This window comes from Triturus cristatus, chromosome 1_2 (genome assembly GCF_964204655.1).
Source record: "Triturus cristatus chromosome 1_2, aTriCri1.1, whole genome shotgun sequence".
Lineage (NCBI taxonomy): Eukaryota > Metazoa > Chordata > Amphibia > Caudata > Salamandridae > Triturus > Triturus cristatus.
In genome coordinates, this window is record NC_140580.1 from 451809990 (window position 1) to 451831973 (window position 21984).

Sequence of the window (21984 nt, forward strand, 5' to 3'; positions counted from 1 at the left end):
TGCTGGTCAATAAGTGTCAATTTACACTTGTCTGTTGCTGGTTCTGTTTCGTAAAACTCTTTTGTTTTTCCCTTGTAATGGGTTTATTTCTACTTGATCGTTCCCTGAAAAAGGACCACCTGATGTACTTGGCAGAGTTAGTTCATCTACTAAAGTCGCTGGTTTTATTCTTTGTGCCAATGTATCCTGCTCTGAGGTTTCTATTGCTGTGGCTGAGTACTGTTTTTCTTCTCTAACATATTATTTTCTGTTAGGCATTCTTTCTATTTTGCCAGTTGTTTCTCCTTGTCTCCTTCTTTCCCCAGCACTACTTGTGTCTGATACCTTGGTGCCAGGTATACTTCAATTCGATGCATAATTTTCCATTGCAATTGAGGGCATCTCTCTTAAATTGTATTGCTTCACATTCTCTATGTCCGTTTTATATCCATTTACATTCATGTTAATGTCCTCTCGTGTTTGTGCTCTTTATTCTTTCTTAATTTGGGTTTGCAATTCATTCTTAGGCATTTCAGTTTTTGATTCCAATGACTCAAGAACATTAGCAAGTTCCTATAATATTAATATAATGAGGTTCGGTGAACATTTATTAAATAGCTGCAAAAAGCCTTTGCTTTCACTACATAAAGCAGATTTTAATAGCATCTGTTGACCGCAAGGTAGTATTTGGGCACAATAGTTTTTTGCTAAAGTGGTTGCAATGTAAGCTCTGGTTTCCTCCCTTATTAGAAGCAAAAGCTCCTAACGAGGGTTCTCCATTGATGATGCCTTGAATGTAGTCGAAAATTAATATCATTTTTTTTTCCATTTAATGCCAATCTAAGAGGCGATCTATAAAACCAGAAGCAAGTAGGCACTAAAAATTATATCTTAAATAACCATATTGTAAGCTGAAACAGATGGTACGTACAAAGACGAATATTGTGCTAATTTAAATAGCAACATAAAATTTGTTGAAACTGTTGAAAATATTTTTATCTGTGATTTGTTACCTTTAGTGTTCATGGCAATCATCTGATTGATATTTCCTAACGACGAAGATGACTATTGTATTTAAATTGTGTTGAAAGGTCTATGGAGTATGTGGTACCTGCATAAGCAATAAAATAGTGTGAAATGCATTCAGTGAGCTCTATATACTCTACAATGGATTCTCATTTATGAAGAACTCAAAGTAATTTTTGGAACACTAGCGTCAAAGAGAAAGTATAGTTATGTTATCTACGAATGCATTTTTTAATTAACTATGCTCATAGAAATAAATTTCACTTGTGTACGCTCTAAGAGAACTCTGATCCTTTTAAGTGAGGATAGAATATCATAACACATTAACATTCATGAGAAAACTCACTGCAGGACCCAACAGATTTAAATAGGTGCACTGGAGTAAATTCTTGGGACAATATTAGAGGTGTGACAGTGCCAGGACTCTACACCATTCCACCAATAAATAGCTTTCAGTTGTATAATTCTGAGAAAAAAAGAAACAAGAAATCTTAAACAACTTTAATTACACAGAGAGCTGACTTTATCCATTGGTGCTACCCTGATGCTTTGGTGCCTGAGGTCTGCACACCATGTTTGTGATGGCTGGGCCGCCGGGGTTAAAGATGGCTGCACTCTGAACATTGAGGAGGATGAATTGGTCCTGAGATACTGATAGAACCATGTTGCTGAGTGACTAAGTGGTTGCCTCCCCCAGCTCTGCCTGGGTTGTTGTGTAGACCTTAATAGTGACATATGTTTTAAAAAGAAAGGTTTAAGCCTGGCAAACCATTTATTTTGCTGGTCAAATTGGCAGTTTTAAAACTTCATCACAGGCTACAATGACAAGCCTGGGGCATGTTTTAAAGGGCTACGTAAGTGGGTGACACAATGTGTTGTGCTCCAGTGCCTGCTGTACTTCTTTGCAAATCTACCAGTACTGATTCCTGCCTCGCTTTTTAAAACATTGGACTCACTCCTAGCTGATCTCATCTGGGGAACAGGCCGCAGAAGGGTGGGAATAGCCAAATTGCAGCTGGGGACAGATAGAGGGAGCTTGGGGGTGCCGGATTTTCACTCCTACTGCTTTGCAAGCCAATTGCAATGTCTTTCATATGGGCTAGCGTGGCACAAACTGCACAAACTGGGCTACACAGCACATTCTCTGAACCAGGGTGCCCTTCACACCTTACTGCTACCACAGAGTAGGATTTCCCCCTGAGTCCCCCCTGCTGCTGCGAATAGTTCTCACTTACTGGAAAAAGTCCTTACAATACACAAACCAGAAATTCCCTTATGACCCCAATACTCCACTGCTTGGAATCCCCACACCCACTGGGTTGGTCACTAGGTGCAGTATACTTGGCTGGTAACGGAGCGTGTCTCCACGGTGGGGGCATTATTTGCGGATGGTGCGCGGATGGACCACGAGAAATTTGCTCGCGAGCAGGGAGCCCCGTGCTTTCTCCTTATTCTATATGCAGCTATAGTCAGCTATGTGAAGAAGCACTGGGCACCAGACGGCGAGGACACCCCGACACATGAGCTGATACATGCTGTATACCTGATGGGTGAAGGACGCCACCTTATAAGTGGGCTATACAAGGGTGCCCGAGCACACACAGAGACCTCCCTCACGACACTTAGAGAGAAGTGGTCCAGAGACCTGGGCAGGGATCTAACAGACAAGGACTGGGCCTCTCTCCTGTAATACCCTAAGAGGGTGACCCGTAATGCCAAATTCAAGTTAATACAATACATGATTCTTCACAGTGCCTATCTCACCCTGCACCGTCTAAACTGCATGTACCCCAATGCGCATGTTTGCTGCCCAAGATGCCGGGCAGAGGCAAGGACATACTGTATAATTTGTGGACGTGTTCACGCCTCAGGGGGTTCTGGTCTGAGATTGCACATGTAATAGGAAACATAACAGGAATCTCTAGCTTGGACACAGTGGAGCGTTGTATACTGGGGTTATACCTTCGTCCTAAGTCACAGAAAGTACAGCTCAGATTCGCTGACCTAGCCCTACTTATAGTGAAGCGCTCCATCACTATGAGATGGAAATCGGCCCTTCCCCAAACAGTACACACCTGGCATGAGGAACCAGTCCGCTGGGGTGGGGCAGAAAGCACAGTTCTCTGGAGGGAGGAATATAGGGGACTGCGGAAAACACCGTTCTCCATGGAATGGGATTTGATGCTGGAGGCACTCAAGGCAATTGAACCCCCTATACCACACCACACATAAGGCATACACCCCTCCTCCAATGCGCGGCTGGGATTGGCTCCCCACCTCCGCCCGGCATGGGGACCAGCGAGTTGGGTTGCACCGCTATATTTGGGACTCCAACACGATGGAAACAGGTGGACAAGGCTAAGTCCCTGGCACAAATTAGCTTAGTCAGGGGTGAGCCAGACTAGAGGGAGGGGGTGGGTTGTATGAGATTGTTTTGTGCTTAAATTGACCTTGATTGACAATTGGCCAGTAATAGAGTTGCTGCAATATGCTGATACTAAATTGTCAATACCCCACATGGGTTGTCACTTATCTTCATAAAATCAATAAAGTATGTTTTTTTTAGTTTTTAAGTGGGTGGGACAATGAGTGCTGTTGGCCTACTAGTAGCATGTATTTTACAGGCTCTGGTTACAGGTAGCACCATACACTAGGAATGTATATGTAAATTAAATGTGCCAATTGTACCATGTTTTAGGGAGAGAGTACAAACAGTTTAACACTGGTTAGCAGTAGTAAAGTGCATAGAGACCTAAAGCCAAGAAAAATGAAATTCAGAAAAAAGGAGGGGCAACACGTTTGGGGAAAGACCACACCAACAATGACAGGTCTAAAAGGAAAAATACATGACTTTCTAGGGAGACACATCTGCATACAGTGGCTCAATGTGGGCTTCTCCAGAGGCTCAATCAGTGTGGCCATCCTCCTAAAAAAAATTATTGCAGCATATGGCTGGGTCCAAACTGGAGTGGTGTGGTGGGCAAAAAAACAATGGATTAAACCCAGATCTGCTGACTGGGTGTTCAATGTTTGCATTGTTCAGAATTCCGTCCATCATCTGTTCTTTTTGCTTTAATAGAAAGGATAGGCACCTAATGCTGGTTGGGATGTTGATGGGTACATGCATACTTTTGTGACATTATGGTGCACAAATAATCCTTTGCGGTACTGCAAGTTAGTAAAATAAGTATTTTCAAAATTATAATTTGGTGATATTGGTTGCTGCAGTATTTTCACAAAATGCCGCTGTATTTAGCGCTATTTGGCAGAAGTACCACAGTACATTACGTGTTTGGCTAATGATTACCTTTACAAAAGTTAATGGCAGCCATGTTTTTTTAAGTACACTTTGCCTGTGTTATGCGTTTCACCCTTAGATGTAGGTAGGTATTAGGTTGATTTTTGCCCCTGCTTATTACCACTTTATTAAATATTTAATACATTAAAAATACATTGTATTACTCTACATTTTACAAATATAGGGTACTACAGTGTATTTTCCATTTTTAACATATTTAAATCTCCAGTACAAAGTCTACAGATTACCGTAGTAATACCTACAAATGACTGTGCTACTTACATTTTTTTTTAAATGTGTAGTTCTCCCTAAACAGCTGTAAAAATATATAGAACATTATAAATACCTTTCTCTACCTAGTAACACTCCAATACAGTGGTAATAGGTAGGGAAATAGCAGTAAAACTGACAACTTACCTAGATCTAAGACTCCAACTCAGAATGCAGCAAAATGCAAAATGCTAATAAAATGTGGCTGCCTTTTTACCTTTGGTAAACACAACTATTAGTCAATCACATACTGCCTTATCATTTCCATGTACCGAGGTAACCACAAACTTAGTGCGGTATACTACGGCACAATATATATCTAAGTATTTTTAAAATGACATATTTAACAATAGTTACACTATTCACACATACTACCAAAAACGACCATTTACACCAAATAAGCTATTTGCCTGCCATATTACGTCTACATCCGTTAACACACTTTCATGCTACATCTGCTTCAATTGCCACAATCCACTCTTCACCTCTACATTTTATGTCACTCCACTATTGACCACTCCACTCTGCGCTTATTCACTGTACACCATTCCACTCCATCCCACTCCACTCTATGCCACTACATGCTACACCACCTCACTGTATGCTATTAGACTATATGCCACTCCATTTTGAAACTCCAGTGTAGCCCAGTACACTGTACACCCTTGCTATTCTACTATATGGTACTCCACTGTAAGTTACTTCAGTGTACACCACTGCACTCTACGCAATTCCACTTTATGCCGCCCTACTGTTCGCCACTCCTCTCTATGACATTCCACGGTATGCTATTACACTGTACATCACTCCATTCTACTCCACTCCATTCCACACCAGTTACTCTATCCTACCTTCTACTCTGTTGCACTGTATGCCACTAGTTTCTATGTCACTACACCTTATGCCAGTAACACTCAATGTTATTCCACTCTCCACCACAGCACTGTACTGTACATCACTCACCTTTACGCTATTCCACTGTATGCTACTCAACTGTATGACACTCCGTTCTACGCCACCCCACTCTACCCTACTATGCTGTACTCTAATACACTCTACCCTACTTCACTGTACGCAACTTCACTGTGCAACAATCCACTCTATGCTATTCCTCTCTATGCCACTCCACTCTACTCCACTCTAATATACTTTATTCCACTGGATATCAGTCCACTATGTGCCACTTCAGTCTACACCACACCACTCCACTGTATGTTACTCCACTGTATGCCACTCCACTCTACGGCACACCACTAGACTTTATGCTCTTTCACTGTACGCCACTCCACTGTAGAACACTCCACTCTACAGCTCTATCTATCTATCTATCTATCTATCTATCTATCTATCTATCTATCTATCTATCTATCTATCTATCTATCTATCTATCTATCTATCTATCTATCTATCTATCTATCTATCTATCTATCTATCCATCCATCTATCTATCTATCTATCTATCTATCTATCTATCTATCTATCTATCTATCTATCTATCTATCTATCTATCTATCTATCTATCTATCTATCTATCTATAAATAAATATATATCAATATTCACTGAAAAAAGCCAAATGTTACAGGACCATTACAGTTAGAAAATAGAATTTAAAAAACCTTAGCAATTCACTGAAAAAAACAAAGGTTATAGGGACGTTATAATTAGGCTCAGATTTCACATGCACTAAACCAGAGAAATTCAGAAGTTACAGTTAGCTGAGATAACTATAATTCATGCTCCAGCAATGCACTTCTTATGACCTCACATATTACATCACTCATGACATGGTCAGTGACATCACTGAATATAACTAACTATAACTATACAAACCTACTGGTGACCGCCAATAGGTAATATATATATATATGTTGTGATCAAGGGCTCTGGGTGGCCCGAAACGCGTAATGGCGGCAGAAGCAAAAATAAATATTTGAATGCACGAAAGAAGTGGAGTCCGTTCTGTTCTTGTTCGATGAAAACAAAAGAAGGAGTATCGTAATATATATATATATATATATGTGTGTGTGTGTATATATATATATATATATATATATATATATATATAAGGGTTCTTTTATTGTACAAAACATTTAAAAACATTATTTCACAGGGAACCATGGAAAATATTTCACAGTTCCCTGTAAAATATGGATTTAATTATCAGAATGAAAGTCCTCCACGACCGAAAAATTCTGCAGAACTTTTACAATGTCTTGGCTGATATGATATATATGGCTCGAAGGACGAAATTAAGAGGCAAGGTTTTCCTAATTATGTGGCAAAAATGCAAACTGTGTGGCACATTATTATTTTCATCCATTTTATGTAGGAACCTTTTTTTATAAAATGTGCACATTTTGCAAATCATGCATTAAATTATGTGGCGAATATAGTAAGTCCATAACTGCATGGTAAATGCTGCTGCCACAGCATCTCATAAATCCTCTGGCTGTCACCACTGATCATTGTTTTATCAATAATTTAGTCATGAATATTCTAATTTCATCAGTGCCCACTGTTAGCTGCAATTTTATGAAAACAGAAAAATAAACGTGATATATAAAAACGTAATGGTTAACAAGTAATGGGCTATATTGCCAGCTCAGAAAAAAGCATTCAACGCTTGCTAAAGGTGAGACCTATTTACTTTGTCAATACCTATTTTGTAGGCGGTTTGGAATTCTGTTGCTTGATAAAAATGGGCCAACCACACTGGGCGTGCATCTGTAGTCTCTATCATAGTAAAACACCATTTGTACTGAACAAAAAAGAACATGTCTATTTGTTGTGATCAACCTTCCTGTGATCAAATTACTTAAATGTCTACATCTGTATTTTCGTTATTTGTAGGCATGAAAAAATTAGAAGAGACAAAATCCGAAAACAATTGTATTTCATAAAAATGATTTACAATGGTAAACAGGTTTTTCGCACTGGGGCATTTCCACTGAACATGGATTTTAAAGTTGAGTTTCGACAAATTTTCAGCATTCAGATATTGAATTGGCCAGAACACATTTGTCTAGAGGTAAAAAAAAAGATATATGTTTCGATAAATATTTCAATCGATTTGCATTTACTTTATTTTAAACGTATGTACTTGCACTTACCTCTGTTTTCACCTTTATTTAGCTGTTTTACACATTTCGCTCGCCCCCCATAAATAAACAGGATAAAACCCCCAAATACCTGTAGTTCAAAATAAAAAACTCTGGTTTCATGAAATGTGCTACCCATTGCCCCCCCCCTCCCCCCCACCCCCCTGATCCAAGCAAAATACCAAAGCTTGGTGGCAAATCTCCTTTTCACACCTTAGGAGAGAGGCTGAAGGGCCTTAAGGGGTAGGAGTTACTTTGTCCAGAGTATTGGCTCAGAGTCACTTGGCCTACTTCCCAGGAATGGAGAAGGCCTGAATGCTCCTAATTGCTTGTGAACCAAAGCGATCTCACCTGCAAGAAAGGAACAGAGGCCACCATCACAAATTGGTTAATTAAAGACAGAACAGATGACAACTTGTACCAGTCACAATTGCAGTATATATTATAAAAATCTCTTGTTACTAATGGTTTTTATTTTCAGAATTTGCTATATGCTGCATAAATTGCTTGGCTACCTGGAATTAGTGGATAACTGGTTGTAGCAAAACTACACACTTTTAAATGTTTGCAGATGCTCATGTGTAACATAGCACTTAATCCCATATTACTTTTCGGAATGTATGTGTGTGAACGCTCACATTTTAGATGAAGGCACTGGGCAGCTGGGCCTAATTTTTGCAGAGGACATTTTAAGCTGACTTACACAGTGTTAAACCAGTCTTTTTAAATGAGTAAATGGAATCTTCTCTCAAGGCTTACTATTTGATATTTACTCACTCACCCTGTGGCATTCTGCACACTTTACTGGTGACTTATAATAATGAGAAATGTGCAAATTTGGCATCAACAATTGTTTCCATGCTTAGGAAAGAATGCATGTTGTTGTGGTCTGTTTGGAGACCCCAAGCTGCCCAAACCTGAAAAGTGCCAGTAATTTAGTATTAGCTATGGGGGAAACAAACAAAACAAGCATTTGCAATGCAATAGGTCTCGCAGTTGTGAGAGTTTGAGCTATTCGCATTGTAAATGGCAATGCCTTTTATTTACTTGTTAGTTTTTAAAACATAAATAAAAGGCATTGTCATTTACAATGCCAATAGCTCAAACTCTCACAACTGCGAGACCTATTGCATTGCAAATGCTTGTTAAAGTACTGTATTTGAAGCTCCTTACTATTATATTCTTAAATGTGTGTTATATTGCAATGTTTAAATATGTTACTTTTGTTTGTGCTTTTATAGCATTTTATATAGCTGAATAAAGTGTTCTTTGATTGATTGACTGAATAACCACATATGGAACTGTAACACGGCCCTTTGAATGGCCGCAGAATATGAACAAAAAATAGGAATCCTTTTGCACTTCGATATCAACTGTATCGTGCACTTGTTTCTCTGCCAGAGATTCACTCCTGGTACAAAACCGCATGGTGGCAATGACATCACCTGAGTTAAGGAGCACTGGCCGAATTACACCTGGTGTTTCTAAGAAGATAAACAAGACCTGAAACATTGAGTTCTTATGCACCACCCTGCTGCAAGCTACAGGTGGCAGGAGAAACACGTTGTTCTTCAGTCTGATCCGAATCGAAAGCTTGTAACAGGCAATCAGGGAGTGCAGGACTTTGTTCTTAATTGAAATGAGCGAAAACAAAGCACTTTTCAGTGGCTAGCCATAAAAATGCAAATGCGGTGTATGTATCAGAGAGAGCAGCGAAATTCCTGCTCCCAGCATGTCAGCCAGTGGAGAAACAAGCACCATTCACACATGAAAACGTGTAACCTAGAAAACACCTCTCAGTTAATCCAAAAGCAACATTCCACACCAGCAGAGCAAAACCATTGTTTCAAGGTGGCTCAAGCTGTGCTCAATGTCAGGGAACTTTTTTCAGCTATCATTTTAACATGCACATACGAAATTAAAACGTTAACTTGCAGGTGGAAGCTGTTTGGGAGGATTAGATTCGGACAGGCAATTCAAGAAATGTAATGGAACGTCGCCTTGCCAGTGGCGGATTAGAATGCGTGGCACAGCCGCGGCGGTTCACTCGCACTAAATCCACTCGGGACAAAGAACCTCACTGTACTAAAGAGCATCTTACTACTCGAGGCACGTTTCCTCGCATTTAAGTGCATACGGATCTGGTATTCTTTAATGCATGTCCAAGGATTCAAAACACATTAGAGAGGCAAAGTAAAACGTAAACCAGCACCTTCGCCTGCATTAATAAACACGTTCTATTTTTAACTGGTCAAATAACTATTTGTTTAGTGATCTTGTGTGGCCATAAACATATTGTATCCAAAGATTTAAATAACGGTGCTCTTCAAGACTAGTTACGAACAGTTGTCACTTCGATCGCATATACTATAAAGTAAATCATTTCCAGGCGCTATCCAGAAGTGGCTAACAGTGTGATAAACTCTGCTCTATTAAGAATTTTTCTTAGTTTCAAAGTGAGAACTGAGTCAAAGGCTTAGTCCCTCCCCAAAAAAAGGTTAAACAAGCGTTGGCCGCGCGTGAGCGGCCGGAGACGCAATATGTGGTGGGGGAGGGGGAGAAGCGGGAGTTGTGTGTGCACGTGCGTCATCGTGATCGCGATCGCTCTGAAAGAGAAAGTGATCGCGATGACGCACGAGTTTTCAAAGTGCTGCCGGCGGCCGGCTGCGCGCGTGCATGATCGCGTGAACGCAAGCGTTAGGCCAGCCAGCAGCACTTTGAAAATCCCACATACAAAATGTCTCTTCGAGCCAGCGCAAGCGCTGGGGCTCAGCGAGACCTAAAAACGTATAGGCTACAATGTGTATTTGTGGACCTCTTTTTGAAAGTGCTCTATGGATGTTTGAGAATGTGTGAGCTATTCACATAGGGAAACTTATATGTGAATAAATCTACACATGCAAGTTTACTCTTACACATGGAGCAACCTTACTACTTTGGTCTATTCACCTTTTACGAGTATAATTACTTAAAAGTGAAGACTTACATATCTCCTCTCCCTGAAAAAGCGGCTGGCACCAACTTTGCGGGGGTGAAGTAGACTTAAATCTTATAGGGAATACTGTTATATTAAATGAAAATAAACTAAAATAGTTAAAATAGGTAAAGAAATATATATATTTTATTTGTGAAAGAGTCTAAAAATAATTTGGAATAAAATATAACTAAATATGCTTGAATTAATTTTATACATCACTTTCTCAAATTATTGATATACAAGTTCACGTTATATTAAAGATTTAGATATTACAATGACATGTACAGTATACATAATTACATTAATTAATACAAATTTAAAAAGAAGCGGAATAAAATGAAACATTTTACAACACATTCATTTATTAACTGGGCAATTTATCATCTCCGTTGCAGCACTTGCCATTGTAATTCCATGTTTTAAAACAAAAGTGGTTTAAGAAATCTCTGTTGATAAATTTTCAAAGCAGGACAAGAAAATATAAAATGCTAAAGCAGGACAAGAAAATATAAAATGCTCAATAGTCTGTGCATCATTCTAACATAAAGTGCATTTTCTTCCCTCCCATAATAAATTCTGCCATTGAGACGTCTCTGAAGAACTTTAAGTGCCAGGTCCAGCAAAACAATATTGTCCGCATAACGGAGTGTGCATAAAGGATACAAGCCTAATTTTTGGACATCGCCAGCTACCTTACTCAGCACCACTGGCAAATCTGCCACAGAAGCGAGAAAAGGAAGGGGGCCAACAGGCATCCCTGTTTCAAACCAATTCTGAAACGGATTCTCAGAGCCATACCCCACCTGCCTCCTAACATAACATGGCACCAAGTTTTCAGTATGAAGCGAAATAAGTTTCAAAAGTCCTTCTGGTATTCCCATAGCTCCCAACGTCCTCAGAGGGTCTGCCTGTCTAACCTGTCACAAGCAGTTCAGTAATTAGTAAAAGATGCATAGACAGACAGCATCCCCCTTCACTTCACATATTTCTCCAATATAAGATGAATTCCAGTTATATTATCCAAAGTCGAATGGCCTGCTCTAAACCCTGGCGGCTCCAGTGGTATGATACACTTTCCACTGCCCATTCTAAGAGGTTAACTAATACACATTTAGTGAAAATCATTCCTGCAGTGTCCAACAGGGTAATTTGCCTATAATTGCTAGTTGAGTTTAAAGAGCTTTTTTATGTAGTGGCATAATAACACCGCTCCTTCCAAGAACTAGGGACCAGTCTTGTGTAATAACAGTAGCAAAAGATTGCCACTAGGTAAGAGGTCCAGATCCATTTTTTAATAGTAATAGGTAATTGATTTGGGCCTCTTGCACCTGTGATCCTAGCAGCCTTAAAATAATGCAACACCTACTGTCTAGTTGGAGAGAAAGAGGGTTCATTCTCCCATATGATATTTCACCTGGGAACTCCATATCATTCGTACAGCCCTTCTGATTATTTGATGCATACAGATAAGTTATATATTTTGCCAATCCATGCTGGTGATATTATTGATCTTAGGTTTAGAGAAAGAGCCACTATTCTCCGCAATAATTTTCCACAAGGCTTTATGATTTTTACACTTTAACGTGTCTGTTATTTTTACCCAAATGTGATCGGAGATTGATGTTTGTTGAATTCTCACCCACCTGCTTCTTCTTCTTTTCAAATAAGAAATACACTTGTTACGCTCTTTGGAGTAAAAGGTGTATTGCCTTCTTTGGGGATGCTTAATAAGCGTATTAAAAACAAATAATCGATTAAGGTTATGAGATTGCTTTGACAATGTTTTTGAAAGGCTGCCTGCCTAAATTGGAGTTACTTTTCCCATGTGCTCCTCATACATATCAACTGGCAGCCAATCTGACGAAGGTAGGTTTTCAACAATTTTCCTTAAGTCTACTGCTAGCAACTGGTTATCCTTATTAGTCTATAAAACCTTCCCATTCACAGTACTAAATAACACAGCATCACTAACAGGGATTAGTCATGGGTGCACATCACCAGCTTTCCCATTGATCGTAAGGGTTCAAATATTGTGATCACGGCAGATTTTATTGGCTACCTTTAAATCCAAAAGATAGAGAAATAAGAGCTAATAGCGTAGTCAATTATTGTAGAAGATGTTACTGAGATATGGGTGGGATGAGCTTGAATATCGCCATGGAATATCTCGATAAGGATTTATTTTTTTTGTAGATTTTATATAGCGCGAACTCGACCCGAAGGTATTGGAGTGCTTTACATGAGCACCGGTTACGTTACACATTCAGGCACGGGTAGATTAAGTGATTTGCCCAGAATCACAGGATGTGGATGTAACCCCGAGGCTCGAACCCTGGTTTCCAGCGCCAAATTCGGCAGTCTAGCCGATAGACCACACATATGTTCCCTGCATGCCTCAAGAAAAAGCGTTCCTCTTTTATTTGCCTTAGAGCAGACAGGGAACACGTGGGCTGGTATATTAACAGCCTGTTTCTGTTCTTTGGGCAAGATGCACGTTCCTATTTTGCATGAGCAAACGGGCTTGCGACCCGTTTGTGCATGTAAAATGTTAAAGGGCCATGTACAATTCCTAAAGGCGAGTCGCAATTTATTTGCGACTCGCTATTTAGGAATTGCGAGTCGTTATTAGGAAGGGGCGTTCCCTTCCTAATAGCGACCGCAACCCCATGTATGAATGTTTTGCGACCGCAATTGCGGTTGCAAAACCCTCACAAATTACCACCCTGGGAGTGCATATTCATTAGCCTCGCAATTTGCGACCCCATTGGGAATCGCAAACGGTTTCTCAGACCCTGTTGTGCATACCAATTTGCGAGTCGCAAATTGCGAGTCGCAAATGCGACGCAAATTGCGACTTGTAAATTGGCGGGTTGTACATCTGGCCCAGTATCCGCAAATAAAGCAAGTAAATGGCTAGACATAGTAGCATTAAAATCCCCCAATATTAGGACTTTTAAAATACCTACTTTCTGCATAATCATGTTTATTCTAATAAAAAAACTTGCATAACAAGTAATTACTTTCTTGGTCTGGTAGGATATAAAGATTAACCAAGATAAAAGGGAAAATAGAGCAATAACCTTCAATCTGCTCTGGAAATACAATACATTGTAGTTAGTTCGATTGATGACAATATACTTGATATGCCAAGTGAAATTTGTAGACAATCCTGTTGCTAAACCACCCCTGGCATGACCTCTTTTTCACGTGTTAGCAGGACAGCTAATCATATAGTCATTTTCAACTTCAAAAGCATTAAGGGCCTACATTTCTTGCAGACAAACTGCCTCCAGATTTATAGCATCCAAGTTCTGAGTTTTCCCCAGATTATTGCAACACCCAGCTATATTCCATGACACAATTCTAATGGCATAGATAACTTTACTATACACCCCACTCCAACCTGTTTGGAGCAGCCCCTTTTCCACTATTTAACCAACCCGATAGCAATGCCCATTGAGAGACATCTTCATTTTTTCGTGTCATGCCAGATTTATAATCATTACAAGAGACCACCCAGGTACCAGCTTTACAAGAAACTAATGTTAACTTTGTATTAGTGACCATTTTTTCCTGTGATAGAGTACATTCTTCAACGGAATGATTGTGGATATACTAGAAAACTTTTATTTGGTGTATATGGGATTTTGTTTGTTAATAAGTGTTTAAAAGTAATGTTAATTTAATTGAAATATATTTAAATCAATTTAATATTTAATACAAAATTAAGTTATTTGTGATGTAACAATTTTCTATTCTGTTCGACATTTAAAATAAATATATGAAAATAATTACCAATAATATTTAATGCAATACGAACGATGATATCTATCTATCTATCTATCTATCTATCTATCTATCTATCTATCTATCTATCTATCTATCTATCTATCTATCTATCTATCTATCTATCTATCTACCTATCTATTCACTGAAAAAACCATAGGTTTCATGCACGTTAAAGTTAGGAATTGGCATTTAAAAAACCTTTGCAATTCACTGAAAAAACCAAAGGTTTCAGGGGCGTTATAGTTAGGAATTGGCATTTAAAAAACCTTAGAAATTCAGTGAAAAACCATAGGTTTCAGGGGCGTTATAGTTAGCTCGTACAAAACCCTAGAAATTCCCCCGTTATAGTTAGTTCAGCTAACTATAACTCGCGCCCCCGCAATGCACTGCTGATGACGTCACATATTACATCACTCATGACATGGTCAGTGACATCACTGATGACATCATCCAGTGAGTATGTGTTTCTGTACAGTTTTAATATGTTTAATATATATAGGGAAAGGTCTGTTGAAGAATGAGTGGGTGTACAAGTGTGTGAATGGATGATTTTCTAGGTGCGTAACTGACTCTATAAGTGAGTCATTAAATGTATCTTACTGCAGACTAGTGACTAAACTGTGTGAATGTCTGTATGTGTCTGTGTGTTGGTGTATAAGTGGCTGCATGGTTTTGTGAATAGCTATATGAGTGTCGATATGGGTTATTGATTGGTTGTCTGAGTATCTGTATGGGTGCTTGAGTGTTTGTGTGGGTAGGGTGTGTGTGACTCTATGAATAGATGTGTGAGTGGGTAATTCTGGTTTTAAGAGTGCATCTGTGATGGACTGTATGGTTGGGTGATTGTATGTATGGGTGTGTTAGGGATTGAATGTATATCTCAGTGGTACATGTGTGACTAACTACATATGTGAAAGGCAGTATATATGTGTGTAAGAGTATATAAGTGGGTATATGTGAGAGTGTGTGATTGTGAGAGTGAATGTATGGATGAGTGTGTGCTTGTATCAATGATTGTATAAGAGCGTAAGAATGTGGTACTATTTTTTGAGTAAGTGAACTTGAGTGTGTTTAACTGTATAGGTGAGTAAATTGGACTGTGTTTAATTATTTGCACAACCGACTGTGTCGGTACCTCAATGGATGATTGGGGGTGTGTGAGTGTCTATATAGGTGTATAAATGCATATGATAGTCTTGTACGGAGTGACTGTAAGTATGAGTGACTGTACAGGTGAGTGAGTGGAGGTGTATGTAGACCTAAGAGTTAATGAGTGGGTATGTAGTTATTGGTATTGGAGTATCTATGGTTTTCAAAATGGCCGTCTAAAATTTTGAGTCGGTGTATCAAAGGTTATATTAGGGTGTGAGAAGATGCACTAATTTATCACATGGATGACGTCATCAGTGATGTCATCAGTGATGTCATTTGAGATGTCATCAGTGATGTGATCAGTGATGTCACTGACCATGTCATGAGTGATGTAATATGTGACGTCATCAGCAGTGCATTGCGGGGGCGCGAGTTATAGTTAGCTGAACTAACTATAACAGGGGAATTTCTAGGGTTTCGTACGAGGGAAATGTCCAGCTAACTATAACGCCCCTGAAACCTATGGTTTTTTCAGTGAATTTCTAAGGTTTTTTAAATGCCAATTCCTAACTATAACGTGCATGAAACCTATGGTTTTTTCAGTGAATTTCAAAGGTTTTTTAAATGGTAATTCCTATCTATAACTTATCTCTAAAGATATCATGTTTAATTATTTTGATTGGATTTCTATATTTTTCAAATTCAGTGTGTCAATTTCATTAATTATGGGTTTTTTTAAAATACTTTTTTATCACCATTTTTTAAACTTATTTTTCAATTAATTCTTTTAAAAATTAAAAAATATTATTTGAATTTAATGGGTTTTTCAAACATATTTTTCAAAATATTTTTTTAACTATATGTTCAAAACTTTATTTTATATATATTTTTTCCATGTTTTTGGATCCGCGCACCCAACGCGAGAGGATCCGTGCACCAAACGCGATAGGATGCGCACACCCTACGCGCCTTTCGCCGTGTTTGTTTTTTTAAAAAGGGGCCCCAGGGGGTCCTTCTGGGACCCCCTAAGCACCTCTAGAGGGTCAGAGTATTTCCACTCTGCCCCCTTTATATGTTTTACACACTTATTCCCCTTGCTTCTTCAGCCTCGCTTCTACCGAGGCAGAAAATGGCCGCCAACAGTTCCTGGTTTCGAATGTAGACAGACACTCGACAGCCAATTAGCATTCAGCACGTGATCGGGAGGGTACGCGCTCAGTTCGGGGAGGGTGCGCTTACGGTGCGGGTAGGGTGCACGGATCCTCCCCAGCTATAGATATATATGTACTTTTAACTCTAATTTTCTCAGGAACTACTGAACAGATTCACACCATTTATGCAAAAGGCACGAGTCTGAACTGAGGACTACCTCTTTGCCAAATTTGGTGTAATTCCGTTCAGCGGTTCGGGCTGTAGCTGCAACAACAGATCCTATGGGAAATTGCATGGGGAAAACGTGTTTTGGGACCCCCCCTTTTTCTCGGCCCCCGCTTGACAAATCACCACGAAATTTTCAGGGTAGGAGCGGAGCGGAGCTGGCCAAAAGTTTGGAAAATTTCGCGAAGATTCGTCAACCGGCGCCAGACTTATTGGGAATAGAATGTTGCGGATTTCCTATGGAAAATAGGTCCTAACTATAACTATATACTGGCGACCTATATTTGCATAGATCTCGATATTGGTAGAGGCTGTCATTTAGGGCGGTCCTCGCTCAGGGTATCGGCAACCCTGCAATATACAACACACAATTTTCATTCTTTTCGAAAAATGCAAGGACACCTTGGAAATGCAGTGTTAAGATAATACTGACTGCACCAGCAACGCGTTTCAGCTTTCCCCTTGGTCACGCTGAGGGCACGCAGTGACAGTATCTTTTTTATTTATTTCATTAGTGCACTAAACATAGTAAAAGGACAATTATAACACAAAATATGTTTCTCCAAAAAACATGTCGGCCATCTTGGTACTGTCACATATTCTTCAATTATAACTGGGCTTAACTATTTTTATACCATCCCAAATAATTAGATGATTGAATCGATGTGGCACTATTAATATCGTGACACTTATTCATTATACCCATTCATACCCATTTATAGATCCTATTAAATTAATCAATTCATGTCTAACATACAAGACAGTCAAAATATCAGTCCAGCAAAGCTTATGTACATCGATGCTTGTAGATGTAATGAACAATTTAGCCCAAGTGGGCCAATAATTAACATACCTCATATATATATTTCATACAAGTGTACAACAAACATTTCCACCCCAGTGGGCAGTAGATTCCACAGTACTGTTCGAATGCCTGGCCTGAATTTAAGAAAGTACACCACACCTACAATGTGAAAAATGAAAAAAGTTAGTGATGATAAAACTGTTTAAAAAGCAGACAATTTCAGCAATAATTTATAACAAAGACTTTTTTTCAAAATTATTTTAGCCAGACTTATTTACACATTGGAAGTAGTAAAGTTACTGGGCCCGATTCACAGAACTAACTTAAGACAAAATCCTAAACTTACTACCATTTTCGTATTCACAGAAGGCACTTACTCATTTTGGTATTCACAGAAGACACTTACTCACTTCGGTATTCACAGAAGTTAGGAGTCCTAACTTTAGGACTCCTAAATGCCTTCTGTGAATACCAAAAGTCTTAAAATTAGGATTTTTCTCAGTTTAGGAGTCCTAAAGTTAGGACTCCTAACTTTACTACTACTAAATTGAGAAAAATCCTAATTTTAAGACTTTCGGTATTCACAGAAGGCATTTAGGAGTCCTAAAGTTAGGAGTCCTAACTATACTACTACTAAACTGAGAAAAATCCTAATTTTAAGGCTTTCGGTATTCACAGAAGGCATTTAGGAGTCCTAAAGTTAGGAGTCCTAACTTTACTACTACTAAACTGAGAAAAATCCTAAGTTTAAGACTTTCGTTATTCACAGAAGGCATTTAGGAGTCCTAAAGTTAGGACTCCTAACTTCTGTGAATACCGACATGAGTAAGTGCCTTCTGTGAATACCAAAATGACTAAGTGCCTTCTTTGAATACCAAAATGGTAGTAAGTTTAGGATTTTGTCTTAAGTTAGTTCTGTGAATCGGGCCCACTGAATTTTAGTATCGTAGATGTACCGCTAACTCCTCACTTGAATTTAATCCTAAAGGAGTCATAGTTTCCAGATCAATAATATATTTAGACTCTAACTGGCCAGTTGTCTATTTCCACCCCTTACATTAATTGGAACAGCGTCAATAACCACCATTCTTAGAAGTTTTTCATCTTGAAGATGATGGTCAAAGAAATGTCGGGCAACTGGATATTGTCTGTTGTTGTGACGTATCGCCCTGACATGTTCTAGTATGCATTTCTTTGCACAGTGAATCGTACTGCCGATATAGGCTTTGTTGCAGGGACAGATCAATGCATAAATGCAATACATGGTGTTACACGTTAGTGCTTTCTTGATAGTAAATTCCCTCTCTCTGCTTGCTATTTCAAGTGGTGTACAGTCAATACTATTACTGCACGCCTTGCATTTCTTGCAACATCGAAAGCCTGGTCGGCTAGTACAAATTTTATCACCCTTCCGGGTCACATAGTTAGGACTCAATTCGTCTCGGAGTGATTTACTTTTCTGAAACGTGATTTGTGGACAACTATTAAGATGTTTTTGAAGATTGACGTCAGTTAGCAAGATATGCCAATTTTTTAAAAGTATTTGGCGAATATGTTGAGCTTGTCCCGAGTAAGTAGTAATAAACCTCAGTTTGTCAGCACTGGTTTGACGATTTGTTGGATGTAGCAATTGTGTACGAGTTACTAATTCCACTTTGTTACATGCCTCGGATATAGTTTTAGTACTGTATCCTCTTTCTTTAAAACGGTGGACCATTATTTATATGTCTTTCACATAAATACTTTCTGAACTACAATTGCGCTTAGCGCGTAGTAGTTCTCCATAAAGGATACTGTATATCAGTTTCCGAGGATGGGCAATCGCGGCATTCAAAATACTGTTACCTGCAGTAATCTTTCGGAACAGTTGTGTCTGTATGGTGTTGTCAACAATTTGTATCAAAACATCAAAAAATTCAATTTCAGTCTTGCTTATATGTTCAGTTAAAGCAATGTTACACTGGTTGTCATTAAGTTTGGTAATGAACCTTTCATCTGACTCAATATCCCCATTCCATATGACAAAAATGTCATCAATGAACCGGAGCCACAGGGCACAGTGGTCGAATTCTAGGATTTGTGACATCACCTGCTCCTCCCACCAGCCCATCACCAAATTGGCGTAGGTGGGGGCGAACCTAACACCAATCCATCTAACTATCGATTAATTGCCTTGCTAGATGTAGAAGCAAAAGTGTACACCAAGTTTTTACTGCAGGAACTTGAGTTATGGTCCGCCAAGGAAAACCTAATCCCCTATTCCCAAACCTGCTTCAGGCCAAAATTATTTATTATAGTCAACTTGGTGCCTCTATCTTACTTAGTCCACTGAAATACACAGACCTTCAGTCCTCCCCTCTTTACTTGCTTCGTAGACTACTCTACTGCATTGACAGTGAGGAAAGGAATATTCAGTGGTCAAAACTCGCACAACAAGGCATCTCCACTTCTCTTCTGAAGGCAGTCATCTCCCTGTATTCCAACACATAGGTCCTTATCAAGCTTTATAGTGGAAATAAGGCTACATTAGAAATACCAACAGACCATTGCCTGAAACAGGGCTGTCTGCTAGCACCAATTCTGTTCAATCTATACACAGCAGACTTGTTCCAAATCATACTCAAAGCTAAAACTATACCACCAAGGCTTGGCACCCACAGACTCCGTGTACTTCAATTTGATTTGATTATCCTGGATCACACTGGAAAAGAAATGCAGAGAGCACTTGACCAACAGGACTTATATAATATTTATAACAAGCTCACTGCTAATTCTGGAATGACAAAGGCCATGATATTTAATCAAAGGGCAGTTCTTGCTTCTAATTGCTAAGTCTAATGCCTGCCTCTTGTGCCTGCAATCCTTAGTATACCATGTCTGCCGACACTTTGGTTGCACACCAGGTTTATTGCGCTTAATAGGTGCTTGGAAATATACGCCTATCTGTTCAATTGTGCGCAAATGGATTGTAGGGACGTTTACTAGCCCGTCTATGCCTGTTATTGCCTCCTGTAGCTCTAAAGTGCTCTTGCTCAGTACTTGCCTGATTCCAGCTATTTTGAGTCTTCTACAATGACCTTGCGCCGTTTAAGGAACCTTCTACAATTTGAGGGGACCACCTCTTTGGTCAGGGATAGCGTATGTGTGCTCGGAGAAAGACAGGGGAGGACCCATGGGATCTTCATGTTCACACAAAGGGGGTTATGGTTGCTATCAGTGGTGGTGCCCACTACCATGTCTATCATATTTCCCCTTAGCCTTACGTCTAATAAGACGTAGTCAATGCGGGAAGGGCAACTAGCTCTATTATAAGTATTAGCCCCCTGGGCGCCTGATAAAGTTCTTCCATTTGCTGCCCTCAGGCCAAACTCCAAGGTAAGTACGTTGAGTTGGATTGCTATCTGAGACCATCTTTTGACAAGAGGTATGCTTAATGGGGGAACAGCCCATTTTCTGTCATCTTCTTCAACCCCCAACATGTCCTCTGAGCTTAGAGGCTCAAAGGTAAAATTAAAATCTCCTGCAACCACAACTCTAGAGTGAGACAGGCAACTGGATAAACCTTGTTCCAATAGCGTGACAATAGGTGATGGTTTGCCCCCTATGGTCCCCCTTATGTAAACATTAAACAAGTCAAGTGTTTCTTCCCCCGTGGGCCCCTTAATAGTGAGCCTCAAGATGTCAGGACTCGCACTTTGTTGTACGGTGGTTCTGCAGCCCAAAGCGATGTTAAACAAAATGATCAAACCTCCAGTGGGGCGCCCTCTCCCCATGGTGGTAGCTGGTGAATGAAAACAAGTGAAGCTTGACATATATAAAGGAACCAAGCTCCAAGTTTCCTGAAAAACACAAATTTCAAAGCCCTCTATCAGTATGTTCCAGTGGGGCAATGACAATTTGCTGCTGAACCCTGCAACTTTCCAGGAAATGAGCTTTAGCTGTTGGGGTAAAGCCGGAGCAAGGATTGTGTCTCTGCTAGGGATAAGTTGGCAGGGCGACACTAGGGCAGGAGGCGAAATAAGGGAATCTGAGAGTGGGGAGGGATTAACCTCCTTAGCCCTCAGAGTATCAATTATGAGTATGATATTTGTTAATTACAAAAACAAACCTAAACTGTTATGGAGACTAGAAAAACTGAAGATTTACAACACACCAAATTATATCTATCTGTGAGTTTGGTTCTCTGAGAATTGCAACTTCAACACACATCTACAGTATCTCTCAAAAAGAGCATCAGCAGTCATACTTGCCCTCTGCAAACTAAATAAACAC

The 21984-nt window shown here is 39.5% G+C and overlaps 1 protein-coding gene across 1 annotated transcript in view; it reads left to right on the top strand.

Moving 5' to 3' along the window:
• CC2D2B (coiled-coil and C2 domain containing 2B) overlaps nucleotides 1-21984 on the top strand; it is a 1427481-nt gene that overhangs the window by 742556 nt on the left and 662941 nt on the right. The window contains 1 exon segment of the mRNA XM_085622020.1: nucleotides 7425-7602. Within this exon segment, the coding sequence (XP_085478146.1) occupies nucleotides 7425-7602 (178 nt within the window).